Raw genomic sequence first — 22,285 nt, 5'->3', positions numbered from 1 at the left:
ACTGTGAATATTCATTGGAAAGACTGATGAGGAAGCTCCAATATTTTGGCCACCTGATGCAAAGAGCCAATTCCTTTGAAAAGACCCCAATGCTGGGAAAGATTGAAGGCAGGAGGAGAAGGGAATGACAAGAGGATGAGATGGCTGGATGGCATCACCAACTCAATGGACTTGAGTTTGAGCAAACTCCGGGAGATGGTGCAGCCTGGCGTGCTGCAGCCCATGGGGTTGCAAAGAGTCAGACATGACTGAGCAACTGAATGACAACAACTTTAATCCATTCAAGAATTGCATGAGAGGTCAGGATCCCCCACTGCAGAGGGAAAAACGGAAGTTAGGCCTCTTACTAACCGTCAGGTCACTTAGTTAGAAAGCGGTAGTCCTGAATCTAACTCCAGGACTCATTCTTTCTACCACCTCACGAGTAACTATGACTTCAGGGAGACAAGCATGAGGAGGTAGCAGTCTTCAGCCTTGGAACCAGTGAACTGCCTATCTCCTGGACCGAGGGAAGGGTAGGTGGCACTGGAGGCAAACAGCATTAGGCCATAGCCCTTTATTACACTCCTTGCTCTGGGTCACTTCGCCATCCAACTTCCCTTTCCAATCACACTACACTGCGTCACCACTCTTTTTCCTATGCCTCCACCCAGAGGAGAACGCTGCAGGCCCCATTCAGCCCCAAGGGACCCATCTCGGCCACTGCTGGGCAGGAGAGCCAGCATGGAGGTTATCAGCAGGGACTGTAGGCAGGAAAGACGGCATTTCTCTACCACTCCCCGTGGACTCTCGAGTTGCTCACTGGGTGCATGGCAGGAAATCTACCTGGACTTCTGAAGCACGTGTATCCTACTTAGTGTACTAGAGACAGGCACAATTACCTCGAGAAGATTGAGAAGAAGACCAACTACACGACTCAAAGGCTTCCTGACCAGTGTATTATACACTTAATCACATCGAGCCTGGCTTGATGCAAGGCTGAGGGGAAGTTACCGTTCCATGGATGTTGAAGTTCTTGTTTCTTGGTGCGAAGACGTTCTGGAAGGCGTTCTGGTACTGAGGTGCAGCTGTCCATGGCGAATGGGGTGCTGGGGTGGAGATCATCATGAAGAATGGCTCAGAGTTGGACTTGTAGTCCAGGAAGTCCAAGGAGACATTGGCCTGACACACAGAAAGATTGGTCACCTCTCACCCTACCCAACAGCTGAGGCCTAGACAAGCATCTCTTCTCTGGTGAAGGGGGTACAGGGGCCTATGAGCTTTCTCCCAGTTGTGCACACAATCTATGTCACAGTCACTTGCAAGTGTGTTGCTGGAACGAATCATCTAGCTTCCAGGCAAACGCATGAAAATACTGAAAAGCACACCCCTTCTTAAGAAAGCTGGAGAAGGAAACGGCAACCCAGTCCAGTGTTCTTGCCTGGAGAACCCCCATGGACAGGGGAATCTGGCAGGCCACAGTCCCTGGGGTCTCCAAGAGTCAAACATGACTGAGCAACTAACGCTGACGATTTTACACAACCTGAAAGTTGCTATGCCTCCCATGAGGAAAAAAAAGAATAATTTAGCCCTTTTAGTATTAATTTACATGAATGCAGCTCAGAGCATATACATTTGATGCTTTAATGAATATAAAAGACAGTCAACCTAATTCACAATAGTGGGAAAAGTGAATTAAGTTACCATAATCTTACAAAAATGCTGGGGTCAAGAGAGTAGATAGGATATCTTAAATTATGCCAGCTGAAGTTAAGCTAAGTGAATAATACTAAGTCCAAATATGCCACACCAGGGTTTTAATTTATCTGGACTTAAATTCTTCATTTGCTTCTCTGGAGACAGTTTATGAAAATCAAAGCTTCCCACATACGTACATGCTATGTTTTTAATTGTTCTAGTTGATTTACATCTTCATTTATTCCCAACATGAAACTCAAAAGACACTATCAATTTCCTACCATCATCCCACCCATCTAACTTTACTTCAGCCCCGTCAGACACTCTGTGGTTTCTCCAACACGCCAGGCACACTCCTACCTCAACACCTTCACACTTTTTGCTTTCTTTGCCTGTGGCACTCTTTCCACTGATCTGTATAGTCCATTCTCATCTCCTCTAGGATTTTGCTTAAATACTATCTAAGTATCTTCCATCCTCTGCCTTATTGCTCTAACTCATCACCATCTAACAAGACAACACACATATGTGTAAATAAATCTACCCCTAAAAGGTGACCTCCCATAGAATCGGGAACTTTGCTTTACTTATTGCTTAGTACCAGCTCCAAGGGGTGCTGAAGTACTTGGTGAATGAATGCCTTATGGGGGGTTGTCATTAGAACCATCTTAGACAGGAAAGGAGAGTCCCAAATTCATGTTCCCATCACAGTATTTTTTTTTAACATATAATACTCAATGCCTGAAGAACTTCCCTGCCTTTATCCCCTTACCCTCATGATGAAGCTGTCATCCTGCAGCCTGTGAGTAAAACTGGGGTCAAGAGTAGGAACCCTTACAGTGTAAAACCTCTTCAAAGTAATCTCCACAGTATTAGAGATTAGCCTTTGGGAAAGGGATTTGCTGCTGGAATTTCAAAAACATTAGATCTGAGCCTGGCTTAATTACAAAGAAAAACACTCTCAGGAATCTTTAACCAGCTGAAAATATGCTTCAGCAGTTAGATCAAGTTCTTATCCATGCTACTCAATGTGAACAAAGATAACTGAAGGCTTCTGAGGCAGAGTCCTTAGTTAAGCATGAGCTAAACTGCAAGGACAGAGCTTTAGTAACTCACCAAGACGTCTGTCAGGTAGTCCACACTGTAGTTCTCACCATGCTTCCGTGCCTTCCCGTTGATAGAGAGAGTGTAGTTGTAATATTTAGAATTCTTTTCCTATTAAAGAGAGGAAAGTGAGTTTTTTGTGTTTTTTTTTTTTTAAATGAGGCCAGCATACAAAATGAAAGTTGGAAACCATACTGGGCTAAACTGTACTCTGCTTAAACAGTGGTAAAAGGTAATTGCTCAAGTCAATACTGAATTAGACTTTTTGATCACGGTTTTGTTAACTACGAGCAGAATTTCAATAATATGTTTAGTTAAAAAACCCAGACACAGATCCGGTAGAACAGCAAAATATGTTGCTAAACCTTGTGGAATGCAAGAAAAATATCTCACAACAGAGTGACTCACAAATCAACAGACTTTCAAGGAGATGAAATGGCCAACCGTAAATGCAAACCGAGTAATGTCAATATCAGAGCTACAGCAGAAAGTAAACCTGTAGGGCTGTGTGTAACTGTCGCTGACTTCATTGCTCACTCACCAATGCATACCAGTAACTCCAGCCCAGAGGGACGTGTCCGAGTCCACCTGCATCTGGGGCTCCATACTGGAAAGCAAGACAAGCAATGCATCAGAAGTTCACGGGATGTGACCAGACCAGAAAGAAACACGAAAACTGTCAGAATCTTGTTACATCAGTGCCTGAAACACAGTTAAGTGCTCAATTTCCACAAGTACAAAAATCAATTGAAAAGGGAAGACCACTAAAGACCTAGGGATGCCTGAAGCGTAAGTTGGCAAACTATGGCTGGTCGGCCAAATCTAGTCTGCCAGCTGTTCTGTATGGCTGGCAAGCTAAGAATTTTCTTCCAAACATTAAAAAATATAAACACTAAAAAAAAAAAAAAAAAAAAACAAAGAAAAATACAAAATCAAATATAGTTGAATTTAAAAAAAATCAGGAGAGGATTATTGTTGTGACAATTTGCCTGAAATTTAAACTTCAGTGATGGTGGAGCATTACTGAAGCACAGCCACACTCGCTGGTTTCCGCAGGCCTGTGGCTGCTTTCCAGTGACAATGACACAACTGAATAGCCACCACACAGACATGTGGCCTGCAAAAGCCTGAAATATTTACTCCTAGTCCTTTACAGGAAAAGGCAACATAGCTAAAGCCATAGGGCTCACGTGCTGAGCTACTGATTGCGTAGACTGAATGGGCTAGCCAGCCTTGTGGCTAACAGCCCAAATCAGGCTATAAGCTCTCAGTCTATCAGTTCAGCTCTCCTGCTGATGAAGTCCATTTTTGCTATTTTATTTATGTTTATTTTTTGACCATGTCACATGGCATGTGGGATCTTAGTTCCTTGAACAGGGATTGAACCTGCACCCCCTGAATTGGAAGCTCGGAGTCTTAACCACTGGACCACCAGGGAACTGCCCTGAAAACTACATTTGGACTCACTTTATCTGATAAGATAGAGTGAAGATTAAGTGAGGAGACCACAGAGTCATCCCATTTTATCTTGACAAGGCTTAATACTGTCCATTTAATGCAGTACCTCTAAGAACTAATTCTTTGTATTTTGAAGAATTTCTAATTTTGTGTATGTTAGAAGATCTTCAACATGAAAAGTAGTGTATGTTCTCTTTATGACCCGTAGCCATAATCCACCACATTTATTGCTCACGATTCTTTTCAAACTGACTCATTTTTCATCAAACCCACAAAGCTGCCAATTCCCCCATTATTACAGGGAGGGAGAGAATTAACAAAATTCAGATCAGATATTAAGATCTCTAGCAACCATGGATAAAGTGCATAAGAAAACATACGTGTTCTCTTTGTCCTGAATCCCACTTTTACTTTAAAAGATAATCCCAAACACTCTCAAACACACTATTCTCATTAAGCCTGAACTCTGACTAAATGCTAAGGCCAGTGTGGTGGACGCAAGACCCTGAAGTCTGGCCTGGGCAGGTCACAACGAGGCCTCCCTTCATCCCGGGCCTGCAAGGCCAGCATGCTAACCACTCAGGCACATACTTCAATGGCCTGAATGTCTTAGGCTTGGGTGCTCTTCCTTCATGACTTATCTCCCCACAATCTGTTTCCCAAAAATGGGTTAAGTTGTTATTATTCAGGAAAGAAGCTCAAAGGAAAAAATTCTTCACTCTGGTCCTGATAAAGGAGAACTGGAAACAAAGATACCGTGATGGCCATGTGACAAGCAGAATTCTTGAGGAAAAAAGGGAAGATTGTCTCAGACCACAGTGGTCTGAAGACTATTTTAAAATAAATGCTCCAGAAACTATTTGAAGAAAGAATAACCACCATGTCCAAATCCTCTAAATTACATTCATGTAAATAAGTTCCTGTTTAACAGGTAGATGAAGAGAAATGCCAGATACCCGAAAACCCTTTAACATGACTTGAATGGATACTAATTAAAAAACAACTAACATGAATTATATAAATTCACATTTCAGGAGCTGTTGTTAAAAAACAAAAGGGAATAATTAGACCATTCAACATACCTCATTTAAGTATTTCCCTGCAAAAAAGGTCTGATAACCACACATTGATCTGAGGATTGCTGGGAAAGTATTCGGTTCCTGGATCTTCTGCCAAGACTTGCTACTGCAGTTTCCCTCCAGAGTGTTGTTAACCACGTGATGATTGTGTGGGTACTTCCCTGTCAGGATGCTGGCTCGGCTCGGGCAGCAGAGAGCACTTGGCACATACTTCAAAAGGAAGAGAAGCCAGAGAGACAGAGTTACACAAGACAGACGGATTCCTCATCATTTCTAATCAGAACAAAGAAAGTGGCTCAATTCCCCTAACTTCAAACCTCTAGTTTCCTGTGGAATAGGGATTTTCTTTACATATGACACACTTCAGAGCTGCTTTAAGTTCTCTAGTGGAGACAGGAAACAGAACAGCCAAGAGAACACACCTCTTTTTCCGCTAGTTTCTTTTTACAGGATAACCTGAAGCTGTTCTAATCTCATCGGCCGAAGAAATGTTACATACAAGGAACACAGCATGCTGGGAGCGAGGTCCTGAACAAACATGAAGAATACTCTTCAAATCTAGGGCAGCTGAGAAGTAGGGAGTCATTTTCAGGCTGATCTGGAGTTTTGTAGATTACCTACATCACTTTAATACACTGGACACAGATTTTTTTTCCCTACTCTAATTATATATCCATTAGCTCCTATCATCAACAGAATTACTCTATTTGACCTAGTAATATTTGTCTCGGTCCTAACACTAATTACCGATTCACTTTACAGAAGGGTAATAGTAGCTTATACTCACAGCAGCAGGGCAGGAATGCTCATTTTGCTCATTTGAGCACACCCTTGCCAGAATTACGTACTATCCCTTTGAAATAATTCACATTTCTTTGGCCTTTCAAATTGGAATTGGCGTTCTTAAATACTGGTGAGGATGAACATTCTCCACATGCATATTGATCAATTATGTTCATGTGAATGGTCTGTTCACGTGCTTTGCACATTTTCCCCTCCTGTTATATAAGGTTTTTTTTTAACTTCCCTGGTGGCTCAGACAGTGAAGCGTCTGTCTGCCTACAATGCAGGAGACCTGGGTTCAATCCCTGGGTCGGGAAGATCTCCTGGAGAAGGAAATGGCAACCCACTCCAGTATTCTTGCCTGGAAAATCCCATGGACGGAAGAGCCTCATAGGCTACAATCCATGGGGTCGCAAAGAGTCAGACACAATTGAGCAAATTCACTCACTCACTACATAAGCTTCAAGGAAGGATTCAATCGTGCTACAAATACTTCCCAGTTTTTACTTTTGCTTTTTAATTTGGTTGGATGTTTGACTTTTGTAATTTTCACACTGGCAACTCTTTTAATTCTTCTCCTTTTTTATTTCCTGACCTATTTTTTGGCCAATGCTATGCTGTTCACTGGATCTTCATATTATATTTCAGGGTCTGGTAGAGATATCTCTTTAAAAATTTTACCTTGATTATTCTAACCTACTTATTATTCCAGATAACTCTGGAATCACTAAATTCAGCCTAAAAAGAATCCCACTGGGATTCTGACTAGAATAAGCATTTTATAGTGTGTCTCCCCACAGAAAATGATGTGTATAACTATGCATGAAGTACTTTATCACTCACCAAATATTCTAACTGCATTTATAGGTCTTAACCATTACTGGACACCACTAGCTATTCCTAGAGTCTGTATTTTCCTGCCTTTATATCACTGGGATCACCTCTCCCCCAACCTCATGTTTCTCTAACTAGTTACATGGAAGAAAGTTATTTACAGCTTTTCATTTCTAACTCACTAAATTCTATTAATTTAAAAGCTTTCCAACAACTCTCTTATGATTTCTAAGTAGAAACTTTAGACAAATGGAAATAACAATTTTGGTCTTCACAAGACTTAATGCCAGTGACTAGACAGTTCAGTAGATGATTAAGTGAGAGTTACTGGGCCCTCGTTGTCGTCCCTAAGAATAGTACCTTGAGACTTTAATCTTAACTGTAAATTATGCTGTTTGTTTGAAATAGTCATCATAGTGTATTCTTCTAATGGTTTAACAAATTACAAGAAAAAGGGTGCCAACATTTCAGATGACTTTTTTGGGGGGGATGCGGACCATTTTTAATGGTCTTTCTTGAATTTGTTAAAAAACTGCATTTATGTTTTTGTTTTTTGGCTGCAAGCATGTGGGATCCTAGCTCCCCGACCAGGAATCAAACTCTCACCCCCTCACTGCTGGAAAGCAAAGTCCCAACCACTGGACCACCAGGGAAGTCCCTCAGAGGACTTTTAAACATCTATTGAGACAACCATCTAATTTCCCTTCTTTTAACCACTGCTGGTGGACGACATAATAACCACCATTATGCAGTGGTACTTACTACAAGTCAGGCATTGATGTAAGTGCTTGCTTTACTTGTAACAATCCATTTAACCTCTGAGATAGGCTTTAGTATTCCTATTTACAAATGGGGAAACCAAAGACAAAAAAGCTTAACAACTTGCTCAAGGAAGCACAGCTAGAAAAGAGACAGCAAGAACATTCAAAACACAGTGGTCTGGTTCCAGAGTCTGTGCTCTTCACCACAACACTGTGCTGATCTTCAAAGGATTTCCTGACACTAAGCTATGCTCCCACTGACTTGGTTATGAGCATGGTTCCTGAATTTGATTTGTTAGTGTTTCGTTTTGGATCTTTGCATTTATGTTTATACATGAACATACAGATGTATTAATATCACGTATATGTATGCACACACACATGCATAGTTGTTAGGCTTGTTCTGTTTTGTTGGTATTATCTTTGCTAGGTTTGACGATAAGGGTTAATTGGGCTTTGTAAAGTAGCCTGCAAGATTTTACCATGGAACACTTTACAGAGTACAAATGACACCCAATTCTTATAATCCGTTTTCAAACCTCCAACGATGAAGGTTTAAATAAACTTCTATAGCTCTGAGCTGCAGATCAGAATGGCTTACAAGATACTTGCCATAAATCTTCAATAGTTAAGTAGTAATATTTCAATTAAAAGAACTTATATCACATTAAATAGAATCCTTCCTTCAGATCAGGCATTTAACTAGAAGAAAAACCATAAAAATTACAGTAGACTACTCAAAAGAGTGTTTCTTCTTAGAATATAAACACAGAGTTTAACAAAATTAAATCAGCTTCAAAACTTACAGCACTGGAGAAAGTCATTCCCATTTCTCCAATGAGAGCCTTGGTTTTCTTCAGTGGTGTCTGTAAAATAAATAAATATCTGTCAAACAATTTCTTCCAATAAACTAAAACACACAAGACAAAATTTGTGTTTTTTGATTACTCTCAACCTTTTATTCCCAAATGATCAGCTCCATCTGACACTAAGAAACAGCTGAGAGTCCTGTGTGATTCAGGAGATGAACCCAGCAAGTTTGATTACAGTCAGTTATGTCCTGTGCAAAAGTTCAGGTAGTTAGAATGCTTGCAGGAAGGGAAAGTTCACAGCTGATGGCACTGTTCTAGCAACGCTGATTTCAATGTAATGAGATCTCGATGCCCTTCTCTCATTTATCACCAGCCCCTTTACAAAAAGATGGGGCATATCTAACTCCATTAATTCATCTTTAGAAGCAGAATGTGGAAAACGATATGAAAGGAGCCTTTCACCCATTAAAACAGAAATAAAACAACACTTAGGTTCTGAAAGTCAGACAAGGCCCCCAAACTGACTCAAATATCAGTCACTTGGCAGTGCAGCCCGGATGCCCACTTTCTGAGTATAAGCTCATGGCCCTCTGCACTAGACCAACCACCACCTCAGGTAAAACTTGAGCCAAAGGGCAAACAGAACCTCATCAAGCAAAAGAACAGTCAGAAATTAGTTTATATCCTTGCTTTTTATTTTTTGCTCAAAATGTAAGATCCTGACAAGTATAGAAAACAACTAGTTTCAAATCCTATAGTGAGGACAGAAAGCATGATGTTGGTCATTTAGATACAAATAATAGTAATACATACTAATAATCTTTATTCAGATTCCAGACAGCAAGAAAGGACAATCTGAAGCAGCTCATTTTAGCTGTATTATGAGTCGGTTGATGACGATTCTGAAGTGCCTTTGAAAGCTGAGACCATACTGAACACAGTTTTAAGTGGATTTTGTTGTGTAAAAATTCCTTGCAGACTAATAACCCAAATACACAACTATATTAATACTAGGGTCATTCTCACTGTATAAAAGTTTCCACCATTGTTCTATATAGATGTTAGAAAACCTAAAGAATCCATTAGCTTGAGAATTTTCATTTATTCAAGAACTCTGAAAAAGCATTTGAGAAAACTCAACATCAATTTATGATAACAATTCTCAAAGTAGATAGACAAGGAATGTGCCTCAACATAATAAAGGTCATATATAACAAGTTCATAGCTAACATTCTACTCAGCAGTGAAAAAAATAAGTCTGTCTTCTAGGATCAGGAACAAGACAAGGATACCCACTCTCGCCAATTTTATTCAACATAGTTTCAGAAGTCCTAGCCACTGCAATCAGAAAAGAAAAAGAAAAGAAATCCAAATTGCAAAGGAAGTAGTAAAACTGTCACTGTCTGAAGACGACATGATACTATGCATGGAAAATCCAAAGACATCACCGAAAAACTACTAGAGCTCAATGAATCTGGTAAAGTTGCAGGACACAACATTAACATTCAGTTAATAAAATTGATATGGTGTTGTGTTTCTGTACACTAACAATGAATTACCAAACAGAGAAATTAAGGAAACAATCTCATTTATAATCACATCAAAAAGAATAAAATACCTGGGAATAAACCTACCTAAGGAAGTCAAAGACCTGTGCTCACAAAATTGTTTAAGACAGTGATGAAAGAAACTAAAAAATACACAAACGGATGGAAAGATACACCTGACTGATGGATCAGACAAATATTGTTAAAATGACCAAACTACCCAAGGCAATCTACAGATTCAATGCAATTTCTATCAAAACACCAATGCCATTTTTTCACAGTACTAGAACAAACAATTTTTCAATTTGTGTGGAAACACAGAAAACCCTGTACAGCCAAAATAACCTTGAGTAAAGAGAACGGAGCTGGAGGTATCATGCTCTTTTGATTCAGACTATACTACAAAGTTGCAATAATCAAAATAATATGGCACTGGCACAAAAACAGACACGTAGATCAATGGAACAGAATAGAGAGACAGAAATAAACCCATGCACTTGTGATCTACTAATATATGACAAAGGAAGCAAGAATATACAAAGGAGAAAAGACAGTCTCTTCAATAAGTGGTGCTGCCAAAACAGGATGGCTTCATGTAAGAGAATGAAATTAGGACATTTTCTGCCACCATATGCAAAAATAAACTCAAAATGGACTAAAGACCTAGATGCAAGACTGGAAACCATAAAAATCATTAAGGAAAAGAGAGGCAAAATGCTCTCTGACATAAATAGTGGTAATATATTTTTGGATCTGCCTCCTAAGGCAAGAAACAAAATAAAAAACACATGGCACCTAATGAGATTGAAAAGCCTATGCCCAACAAACTATTGACCAAACAGCAACAACACAAACCAACCTACCGAATGGAAGAAAATAGGGGCAAATGATATGACTGACAAGAGATTAACATTAAATATGTAAACAGCTCATATAACCCAGTATAAAAAAACCAACCAACCCTGATTAAGAAACAAAAGACCAGGGCTCCCCTGGTGGCTCAGTGGTAAAGAATCCACTTGCCAGTGCAGGAGACATGGGTTTGATCCCTGATCCAGAGATCCCACATGGCCCGGAGCAAAGAAGCCTGTGTACCCCAACTGCTGAGCCTCTGCTCTACAGCCTGGGACCCACAATACTGAGCCCATGGGCTGCAGCTACAGAAGCCTGTGTGCCCTGAGGACCATGCTCCACAACAAGAGGCGCCCACACTGCGACTAGAGGGTAGTCCCCGCAAGCCATAGCTATAGGAAAGTCCAGGCAGCAATGAAGACCCAGCACAGCAAACAAAAAAATTAATAAACTTATTCTAAAAAAAGAAACAGATGACCTAAACAGACATTTCTCCAAAGACAGACCAATGGCCAGACACATGAAAAATGATGCTCAACATCATTAACCAGACAAAAGCAAATCAAAACCACAATAAGATACTACCTAACACCTGTCAGAACAGCCATCATTAAAAAAGACCACAAATAACAAATGCTAACAAGGATGTGGAGAAAAGGGAACCCTTGTACATTGTTGGTGGAAATATAAATTGGCACAGTTGCTGTGGAAATAGTACGGAGGTTCCCCAAAAAACTAAAAATAGAACGACCATATGACCCAGCAATTCTACTCCTGGATATATACCTGCAGAAAACAAAAACATTAATTTGAAAAGATACAGGCACCCTAATGTTCATAGCAGCATTATTTACAACAGCCAAGACACGGAAGCAACCTAAGTCTCCATCAGCAGATGAATACATAAAGAAGATGTGGTATATACCTACAATGGGATATTACTTAGCCATAAAATAGAATGGTATTTTGCCATCTGTAACAACCTGGAGGGTACTATGGTTAGTGAAATAAATCAGACAAACACTGTATGTTATCACTTATATGCAGAAGCTAAAAAATAAACTAATGAATATAACAGAAAAGAAAGGGATTAACAAATACAGAGAACAAACTAGTGGTTTACCAGTAGGGAGGTGGAGGTGGGAGGGCCAAGACAGGAGTAAAGGATTAAGAGGTCCAAACTACTATGAATAAAATATATAAAGTAAGGTACACAGAAACACTGCATAGCACATGGAATACAGCCAATATGGTATAACTAGAAACTGAGTTATCATCTATAAAAATCTTGAATCACTATGTTGCACACCTGAAACATATTATAAACCAACATACCTGAATACCAAAAAAAAAAAAAAAACCCACCACTATAGTAGTCAGAACAGAAATGGTATAAAAACAGAGACATAGATTAATAGAACAGAATAGAGATCCTAGGAATAAATCTACACACTTATGGTCAATTCATTCATGACAAAGGAGTCAAGAATATACAATGGGAAAGGAATATACAATAAATGTTACTGGGAAAGCTGGACAGCCTCACGAAAATCAATAAAGCTAAAACACTCCCTCATACAATACACAAAAACAAACCCAAAATGGCTTAAAGACTTAAATGTGACACCGTAAAATTCCTAGAAGGAGGAGGCAAAACACTCTGACATAAACTGTAGCAATATTTTCTTATATCAGTCTCTCAAGACAAAAGAAATGCAAAAATAAACAAATGGGACCTAGTCAAACTTACAAACTTTTGCACAGCAAAGGAAATCATAAAGAAGAAGATAACCTATGGACTGAGAGAAAATAGCTGCAAACAATGGAACCCACAAGGGGTTAATTTCCAAAATATATAAATAGATCAGTATAAAAAAAACAAAAACCCAATCAAAAAGTGCAGAAGACCTAACAAGATGTTTCCCCAAAGAAGACATACAGATGGCCAACAAGAACAGGAAAAAATGCTCAACATTGTTTAATTATTAGAGAAATGCAAATCAAAACTACAATGAGGTATTACCTCACACCTGTCAGAATGGCCATCATCAAGAAGTCTACAAATAATGCTGGAGAGGGTGAGGAGAAAAGAGAACTTTCCAACAATGCTGGCATGAATGTAAATTGGTGCAGCCACTATGGAGAACAGTATGAAGGTTCCTTAAAAAACTGAAAGTATAATTACAACATGATCCAGCCGTCTCACTCCTCAGCATGTATCTGGAAAAGACAGTCTAAAATTTGCAAAGATACATGCACCCCGATGTTCACAGCAGCGCTATTTATGACACCCAAGATGTGGAAGCAACCTAAATGTCCATCAATAGATGAAATAAGATGTGGGGTGTGTGTGTGTACACATGCACACGTATACACACAGTGGAATATTATTCTGTAATAAAAAGGATGAAATTTTGAAAATCTGCAGCAACATGGATGGACCTAGAGATTATCATAATAAGTAAGGACATAGAAAGACATATAATATTATATGATACACGTGTATGTGGAATCTAAAAAAATAGTACAAATGAACTTATTTACAAAAACAAAAACAGACACAAACACAGGAAACAAACTTATGGCTACCAAAGGTGGGGGACGAAGAGATAAATTAGGAGTATGGGATTAACAGATACACATGACTATATATAAAAAGATTAAAAAACAAAGACTTACTATGTACCATGGGGAACTATGGGCTTCCCAAATAGCACTGTTGGTAAAGAATCTGCCTGCCAAGGAGATGCCAGAGATGTGGGTTCAATCCCTGGGCTGGGAGGATCTCCTGGAGGAGGAAATGGCAGTCCACGCCAGTATTCCTGCCAGTAAACTCCATGGACAGAAGAGTTTGGTAGAATACAGTTCATGTAGTTGCAAAATAGTCAGACACGACTTAATGACTCAACAACAACAATAACAATAAGGGACTATTTCACTATCGTACTATAAATGCTAATGGAAAGGAATCTGAAAAAGTATATGTATATATACAACTAAATCACTTTGCTGTACACCTGAAACACAATACTGTAAATCAACTACAGCTCATTAAAGAATAAAAAAAATCTACAAAGCAAAGGAAACTTACTGAATGGGAGAAAATACTTGATAAAGGATTAATATGCAAATAGGCAGAGGATCTGAATAGATGTTTTTCCAGAAAAGACATATGAATGGTCATAAGGTACATGAAAAAATACTCAATGTTTCTAATTGTCAGGGAAATGCAAACGAAAACCACAATGAGATAGAACCTCCCACCTGTTAAAATGGCTATACTCAAAAAGACAATCACAAACACAATGAGATAGTACCTCATATCTATTAGAATGGCTATTATTATAAAGACAAGAGATTAAAAGTTATGTGGCAGTCTGGATGGGAGGGGAGTCTGGGGGAGAACGGATACATGTGTATGCATGGCTGAGTTCCTTCTCTGTTTACCTGAAACTATAACAACACTGTTAATCAGCTATACCCCAATACAAAATTAAAAGTTTTTTAAAAATTAAATACATGCACAACTTTAAAAAAATGTGTTGGTAATATAGAAAATAGGGAACCCTTACCAGGCTTCCCTGATGGCTTAGACGGTAAAGAGGCTGCCTGCAGTGAGGGAGACCTGGGTTCGATCCCTGGGTTGGAAAGATCCCCTGGAGAAGGAAATGGCAACCCACTCTAGCAACCTTGCCTGGAAAATTCCATGGACGAAGAAGCCTGGCAGGCTACAGTCCATGGGGTCCCAAAGAGCTGGACACAACTGAACAAGTCCACTTTCTTTCTTTCTTTCTTATGCATTTGTTGATGGAAATATAAACTGGTTTAGCCAGTATGAAAAATCATATGGAGGTTCCTAAAAAAATTAACAATAGAACTAACCATATGATCCAGCAGTTTCACTTCTGAGTATCTGAAGAAAATGAAAACGCTAACTTGCAAAGATATATGTACCCCATGTTCACTGCAGCATTACTTACAACAGCCGAGACACGGAGACAACCTCAAGTCCACTGATGGATGAATGCGTAGAGAGGATTGTACGCATATACAATGGAATAATACTCAACCGTAAAAAAGAATGAAAATATGCCATTTGCAGTGAATACATAGGGAGGGGAAATAGGAATGCAATGTGTAAATGGGAAAAGGACTGTGTGAGCTGATTATAGGGAACTTAATAGTCAAATTGGTATTCATACAAAGCTATTGGAGAGTGATTTTACGGTAAGACTAAACTGTGTGATTATAACACATTTACTAAACAAAGTGTGCCAGGCACTGATCGAGGCAGTGGTGGACAAAAGATAGAAGGTCCCTGCCCTCATGATCCTTGCACTTAAACAACAGGGAAACAGACAACTATTTCAGGCAGTGGACATCGTACTTGAGGTTGATGAGAGGAAAGGGGGAAACTACTTTAGATGGGTGGTCAGGAGAGGCCTCTTTCAGGATGCAACTTCAGTGCCGACAGTCACATGGTGAGTCAGTCAAGCAAAGCAGGAGAAGATGCTTTCAGGGTGAGTGAACAACAAGTAAAACGCTGCCAGAGAAGGAAAGCAACACCCATGAGGGTGGGACAAAGGCCAGTGTGCTAGAAGTAGCAAAAGTAAGTAAAGGGAAGAATGCAGTAAAAAAAGACAGGGAGGCAGGAGCCAGATGTCGATGCAGGGCCGTATAGTTATTCAGATTTTAGTTTAAGTGAAAGTCGCTCAGTCATGTCCAACTCTTTGAGAACCCAAGGACTATACAGTCCATGGAATTTTCCAGGCCAGAATACTGGAGTGGCTAGCCTTTCCCTTCTTCAAGGGATCTTCCCAAACCAGGGATCGAACCCAGGTCTCCCTCACTGCAGGCGGATTCTTTACCAGCTGAGCCACAAGCGAAGCCTAAGAATACTGGAGTGGGTAGCCTATCCCTTCTCCACCGGATCTTCCTGACCCAGCAATCAAACTGGGGTCTCCTCCATTGCAGGAGGATTCTTTACCAACTAAGCTATCAGGGAAGCCCCTTTAGTTTAAGTAGCAAAGGGGTATTAATAATCATAACCTTTATACTGCTAACAGTAGTACAAGGGATAACCACGCTCATTGCTTAATCAAACAAGTCCTGAACAGGAACTTGTTTGTACCAAAAATGTATGTGTGAACCCATGCTAACCTGAATGATAAAGTCAGTCCTTAAGATCTCAACACAGATAGCGGCTGGACAGGTTAAGGCCAAACTACATTCTTTAAAAAACCACCAATCTTACACTTGCATATGACTAATGTGCTGCTTTACTTGTCTGAAGCAAATAAAACCCCACAACGCTAAAGGACTCATTTACTTTCCTGGGCCCCAAACACAGCTGCTCTGAAACAACATTTAGACCATTCTGATAGTTCTATGGCTAACTTTTTAAAATGAAAGATCACTTTGCCTTAAGCAAAGACAGGATGTATTTGTTTTCCCCCTATGTCCCCTTTCCTCAGTTCCTTGAGATTTTGACCAAACATCACTTTTTCTAGAGAGAATGACTTTACAAAGAGCAACCTGTGCTTCGCTGAAGAACAGTACGTCCATCACACCACAACAACAAAACCAATAAAACCAAGAAACGGATGAACAGTTCCCTGGACAAAAACTAAAAATGGAGTTAAACAGATGAAACCTACAACAAAAAAGATGAACTGTTAAAGATGATGCTACTACATAAAAAGCTACTACTTTTTTGGTAGGTGACTGCAAGATTCCACATCAAACTACAATCCATACAGGTGCTATAATCCTTCGACCTAAGTTAAGTTAGTCTGGGGGATTGACACCTGTTTATTTGCCAACTATGGCAGCAATTCATAATCTTTTCTGCGGGGGCGGGGGTCAGAGACCTCCCTCTCTCCACAAAAAAGAAAATAATACACACAAAGTATTGCATGTAAATTAAGGAGTTGCATGACCTCACTTGTGTTCCTGAATGTCACCTGAAAAAATCTCTGATCTATGTATGGTGTAAGTGACTATGCTGATATGGGTATGTTGAATGATATCTGGTAAATCAGTATTATCACAGTATTTTAGAATAGGAGAAAAAGCATTTACTCTCAGGGTTCTGAGATTACAAGATGCCAGGATTTGCCCCCTAATTATAGCTATGTGAGGCTTCCCTAGTGGCTCAGTGGTGAAGAATCTGCCTGCAAGGCAGGAGACCTGTGTTTGATCCCCAGACAGGGGAGATCTCCTGGAGAAGAGAATGGCAATCCACCCCAGTCTTGTCTTCTGGGAAATCCCAGGGACAGAGGAGTCCGGTAGGTTACAGTCCAGGGGGTCACAAAGAGTCAGACACAACTGAGTGAATAAAAGCATCAACCACATTGCTATATGAGTTACTTAGCCCCTTCTAAATTTAAGTTTCTCATTTTTTAAGGTAAATATAATACCTATAGCAGAGGATTCCTGTGATGACTGAAACACAGGATAAAACACTTCACACTCTGATTAGCTCCAAAAGTGAAAGTCAAAGTCACTCAGTCGAGTTCAACTCTTTGCGACCCCATAGACTGTGTGGTCCATGGAATTCTCCAGGCCAGAATACTGGAGTGGGTAGCCTTTCCCTTCTCCAGGAGATCTTCCCAACCCAGGGATCTAACCCAGGTCTCCTGCATTGCAGGAGGATTCTTTACCATCTGAGCCACCAGGGAAGTCCAACTAGCTCCAAGTAGGTTCTCAAATGCCATTATTTCTTTGCTCTTCCAAGTCTTGTTTGACTATTAGTGGTAGAATAGTCTGTAAAAGATTACAGGTCAGAATTTTCCAGAAAATTGAGAGTATTAAATTTGACTTTTCCTCCACTTAATTTTGGCTCTTCTCTCCAGCACAAACATCTATAGAAAGAATCTGCTACTGGTTTGAAGGAGTAAACCTGACTAACACTCTAAGGGGAAGAAACCTCAGATACACACAAACCACACTGGTGGTCTATGAGAGCTGAAGAAACTGAATCCTGAATATCTCACAGTCAAGTGATGCATTTTGTATTCAACTGAGCTATGAAGACTTGGCCTTTTAATTAAGTCACTAAACCATTATTAATTTTTTGATGGAGATGGCTTGATTGTTCTGGCCAAAACACTTCAAAAATACATACAAAAATGTGTTTAAAAAGGAGTTACGTGGGACTTCCTTGGTGGTCCAGTGGCTTAGACTCTGTGCTCCCAATGCAGGGGGCGTGGGTAAAAGTTTCATTAGGAGGGCAAGTGTGGCAGCTGGAATGGTGGGAAAAAACAAGTAAAATCCAGAAGGGCCATTAAGTCAAGATTCTTCAATGTCAGTGGGACTGGGCAGAAACTAAAAGGCAATGAGGTGCAGGTGGCAGGTCCAAGTATGGAGTTAAAATGCAGCATCTTAAACATCATTTAGAAAAGACTCTTATACTCTTGAACACAGATAAAACATACCTACATATGCATATGCTTACCTTGACTGCCATGTATCACACATTTTCTATTCTACTCTATTCCACAGGAAAGTAAAAAAGCTGGTGGCTACTCACTGAACTAATCTCATAACTCACTTATGGGTTGAAATCAGCAATCTGAAGGACACTGAGCTAGAGTGTTCCCACACAGTAAAACTTAGGAACCTCGTGCCTAAAGTGTTGCAAAGCAAAAAGAGAACTGAAAGGAAGAAAGCAATAAAGAACTTGTTTTTTAAAAAGATTAAGAGGAATGCCATGCCCAGGATCAGAGCACTAGTCAAGATTTCGTCTGTACTGCCACCACCACTGATGTGCCTGAGGCAAGCCACTTTCTGGGCCTCCTGGAGGTAGAGGGTTAGTTGAGTAGATGTTCTTGAAGGTCACAAATAAGAGAACACGAAGATACAGAAGTAAAATTCACCCTGGCAAACAATGAAGTCTCGGAAAAACATCCATCTGATACAAAACGGACTGCTGACAGTATTTAATGCATCAGCCAGGTGTTCAATTAGGTTAATTGAATCTTCCTGATTCTTGTAAACCTACCTACCAGAACAGTTCATGTCAGCACTTCTTTTATAAATATTAGGCATAGACATCGTACACAGGGTCAAATGCGTAAATGGCCTAGGTCCCTCACAGAGGGGCCTGGATTTGTCCTCTAGCCCAAAAGACAATCAAGGCTTGCGTACTCTTAGCCATCACCTGCTACTTATTGGTTCACCCCATCCCTAACTGACGTCCACATGTTTGTCTCGAGACATGAAGCAAACTCCTCAGCAGTAAGGTCCAGACTAAAAGCTCTGTGTGGTGCATACATGTGTGTGGACCCAGAACCGACACGAGAGAAAGAGAAAATAGAGTCCTTCACCTTTATAAGCTTGCGTATGGGCCCGGCGCGGCGAAAGCAAATCAGCTCGGGGTAGAGGTAGCTAGGTGAGTGAGTTCGGGTCGGGGAAAAGGGCCAGAAACCCAGGAGTCAGCCCGGGAAATGGAGGGGCGGGGCAGAAATAAAAAGAAGAGTTACCATGCCGCCGAGCACTTCGTCCTGGTCATCAGCGAGAACCAGCACCACGTTGGGCCTCCGAGAGCCCTTCGCCGCCCCGGAGACCCCCAGGCAACCACCTAGCAGCAGCAGCAGAAGCAGCGGCGGCGGCGGCGGTGGCGCTGGGCTGCCGGAGGGCAGGTGGCGGGGGCCGCCTCGCCGGGGCCTATCTGGGGCCAGAGACAGGAACCGCATGGCAGACAGGGCTCCGGGGGGACCCCGGGCGGAGTGTAGAGACGTGCGGATGAGTGACGAGCAACTGGAAGATAAGGGTTTACAGTAGGGGGCAGGAGCTCAGGTCAGGCGTTTTCTCCCGGGCGCGATCACGTGAATCGGGGGCAGGAGGCGGAGCACGCCGTGCGGTCAAGTGACGGGAGACGGGGCGGGGCTTCGGACGGAAAGGGAGCTGGGCTGGAGCAGCCGGTAGGGAAAGCGGGAAGTGGCCTGGAAGGGGCGAGGAGGCTGCCGGCCGGCGAACCCGCCCTTGCTCCTAACTCGAGCAGAGGTTGGGTTCTGGTAGGACCTGTTTCGGAGTGCTTTGCGCAGGGATGAAAATGGGGGAAAGGAAAAAAAAAAAAAAGAAAATGGGGGAAAGATCGGATAAAAGGAGGGGGGAATCAGTCAATAGGAAGCAATTACGGCATCTGGTCCAATCACTTCATGGCAAATAGATGGGGAAACAGTGGAAACAGTGACAGACTTTATTTTGGGGGGCTCCAAAATCACCGCAGACGGTGACTCCAGACATGAAATTAAAAGACGCTTGCTCCTTGGAAGAAAAGCTATGACCAACCTAGACAGCGTATTAAAAAGCAGTCCTTTGCCAACAAAGGTCTGTCTAGTCAAAGCTATGGTTTTTCCAGTAGTCATGTATGGATGTGAGAGTTGGACTAAAAAGAAAGCAGAGTGCCGAAGAATTGATGCTTTTAAACTGTGGTGTTGGAAAAGACTCTTGAGAGTCCCTTGGACTACAAGGAGATCCAACCAGTCCATCCAAAGGAAATCAGTCCTAAATATTCACTGGAAGGACTGATGTTGAAGCTGAAACTCCAATACTTTGGCCACCTGATGCGAAGAACTGACTCATTTGAAAAGACCCTGATGTTGGGAAAGATTGAAAGAGGAGAATAGGATGACAGAGGGTGATGGCATCACTGACTGGATGAGTGGGAGCAAGCTCCTGGAGTTGGTGATGGACAGGAAAGCCTGATGTGCTGCAGTCCATGGGGTCCCAAAGAGTTGGACACGACTGAGCCACTGAACTAACTAAGAAAAAGGAGGAATATGCCTCCCAGGTAGTGGAAGCTGGTGGGCAAAGTCTGGGTCTTACTGTGTTTAATCCTTGAGTCAGTTCAGTTCAGTTGCTCAGTCGTCTCCAACTCTTTGTGACCCCATGAACCATGGCACGCCAGGCCTCCCTGTCCATCACCATCTCCCGGAGTTCACTCAGACTCAATGTCCATCAAGTCCGTGATGCCATCCAGCCATCCCATCCTCCGTCGTCCCCTTCTCACACGGACCACAGCCTTGTCTAACTCAATGAAACTAAGCCGTGCCATGTGGGGCCACCCAAGATCACAGAGTCGTGGTGGAGAGGTCTGACAGAATGTGGTCCAGTGGAGAAAGGAATGGCAAACCACTTCAGTATTCTTACTTTGAGAACCCCATGAATAGTATGAAAAGGCAAAAAGATAGGACACTGAAAGATGAACTCCCCAGATTGGTAGGTGCCCAATATGCTACTGGAGATCAGTGGAGAAATAACTCCAGAAAGAATGAAGCTGCTGCTGCTAAGTCACTTGTCATGTCTGACTCTGTGTGACCCCATAGACGGCAGCCCACCAGGCTCCCCTGTCCCTGGGATTCTCAAAGCAAGAACGCTGGAGTGGGTTGCCATTTCCGTCTCCAGTGCATGAAAGTGAAAGGGAAGTCGCTCAGTCGTGTCCGACTCTTCACGACCCCATGGACTGCAGCCTACCAGGCTCCTCCGTCCATGGGATTTTCCAGGCAAGAGTACTGGGGTGGGGTGCCATTGCCTTATCTGGAAAGAATGAAGGGATGGAGCAAAAGCAAAAACAACACCCAGTTGTGAATGGGACTGGTGATGGAAGCAGGGTTCGATGCTGTAGAGAGCAATACTGCATAGGAACGTGGAATGTTAGGTCCGTGAATCTAGGCAAATTGGAATTGGTCAAACAGGAGATGACAAGAGTGAACATTAACATTCTAGGAATCGGTGAACTAAGATGGCCTGGAATGGATGAATTTAACTCAAATGACCATTATATCACTACTGTGGTCAGGAGTCCCTTAGAAGAAATGGAATAGCCATCATAGTCAACAAGAATCCAAAATGCAGTACTTAGTTGCAATTTCAAAAACGACAGAAAAATCTGTTCGTTTCCAAGGCAAACCATTCAGTATCACGGTAATCCAAGTCTATGCTCCACCCAGTAACGCTGAAGAAGCTGAAGTTGAATCCCTGAGTCAACAAATGCTTATTGAAAGCCCTTATATATAAAATTGCTTTTAATATTTCCTGCAACTCATTTTAACTGTAAACCTGACTATACTATTCCTCAGCTGATACCGTGATTTCAAACCAACAGTTTCAGGATATTTTGGCAGCCTAAATAACCCCTGATGGATTTTGGAATATTTATCCTAACATTCAATTGGTGAGTTTATGAAAGACCTCTTAGATGAAGTTGGAAGCTGTGCAATTAAGCAAAAATAAGTACACTGCTTTATGATTACCCAACCAAATATTAAATAAACTTTGGGGGGAAATTCCATGAACCTAGGACTCCAAATATTTCTATGATAGCTCTAGAACAGCTGCTACTCTGCCCAAGTCTAGGAAACAGAACTATCTCC

At 41.4% G+C, this 22,285-nt stretch overlaps 1 protein-coding gene across 1 annotated transcript in view; it reads right to left on the bottom strand.

The window, feature by feature from the left end:
- Window positions 1–19,622, bottom strand: part of GNS (glucosamine (N-acetyl)-6-sulfatase) — a 46,485-nt gene extending 26,863 nt beyond the window's left edge. The window contains 6 exon segments of the mRNA NM_001285690.1: window positions 994–1,161; window positions 2,794–2,892; window positions 3,323–3,388; window positions 5,322–5,528; window positions 8,503–8,562; window positions 19,391–19,622. Coding sequence (NP_001272619.1) covers window positions 994–1,161; window positions 2,794–2,892; window positions 3,323–3,388; window positions 5,322–5,528; window positions 8,503–8,562; window positions 19,391–19,603 — 813 coding nt within the window. The 5' untranslated portion in view covers window positions 19,604–19,622.

The sequence above is a fragment of the Capra hircus genome, chromosome 5 (genome assembly GCF_001704415.2).
Source record: "Capra hircus breed San Clemente chromosome 5, ASM170441v1, whole genome shotgun sequence".
Lineage (NCBI taxonomy): Eukaryota > Metazoa > Chordata > Mammalia > Artiodactyla > Bovidae > Capra > Capra hircus.
This window is presented reverse-complemented; position numbering and strand designations above follow the sequence as displayed.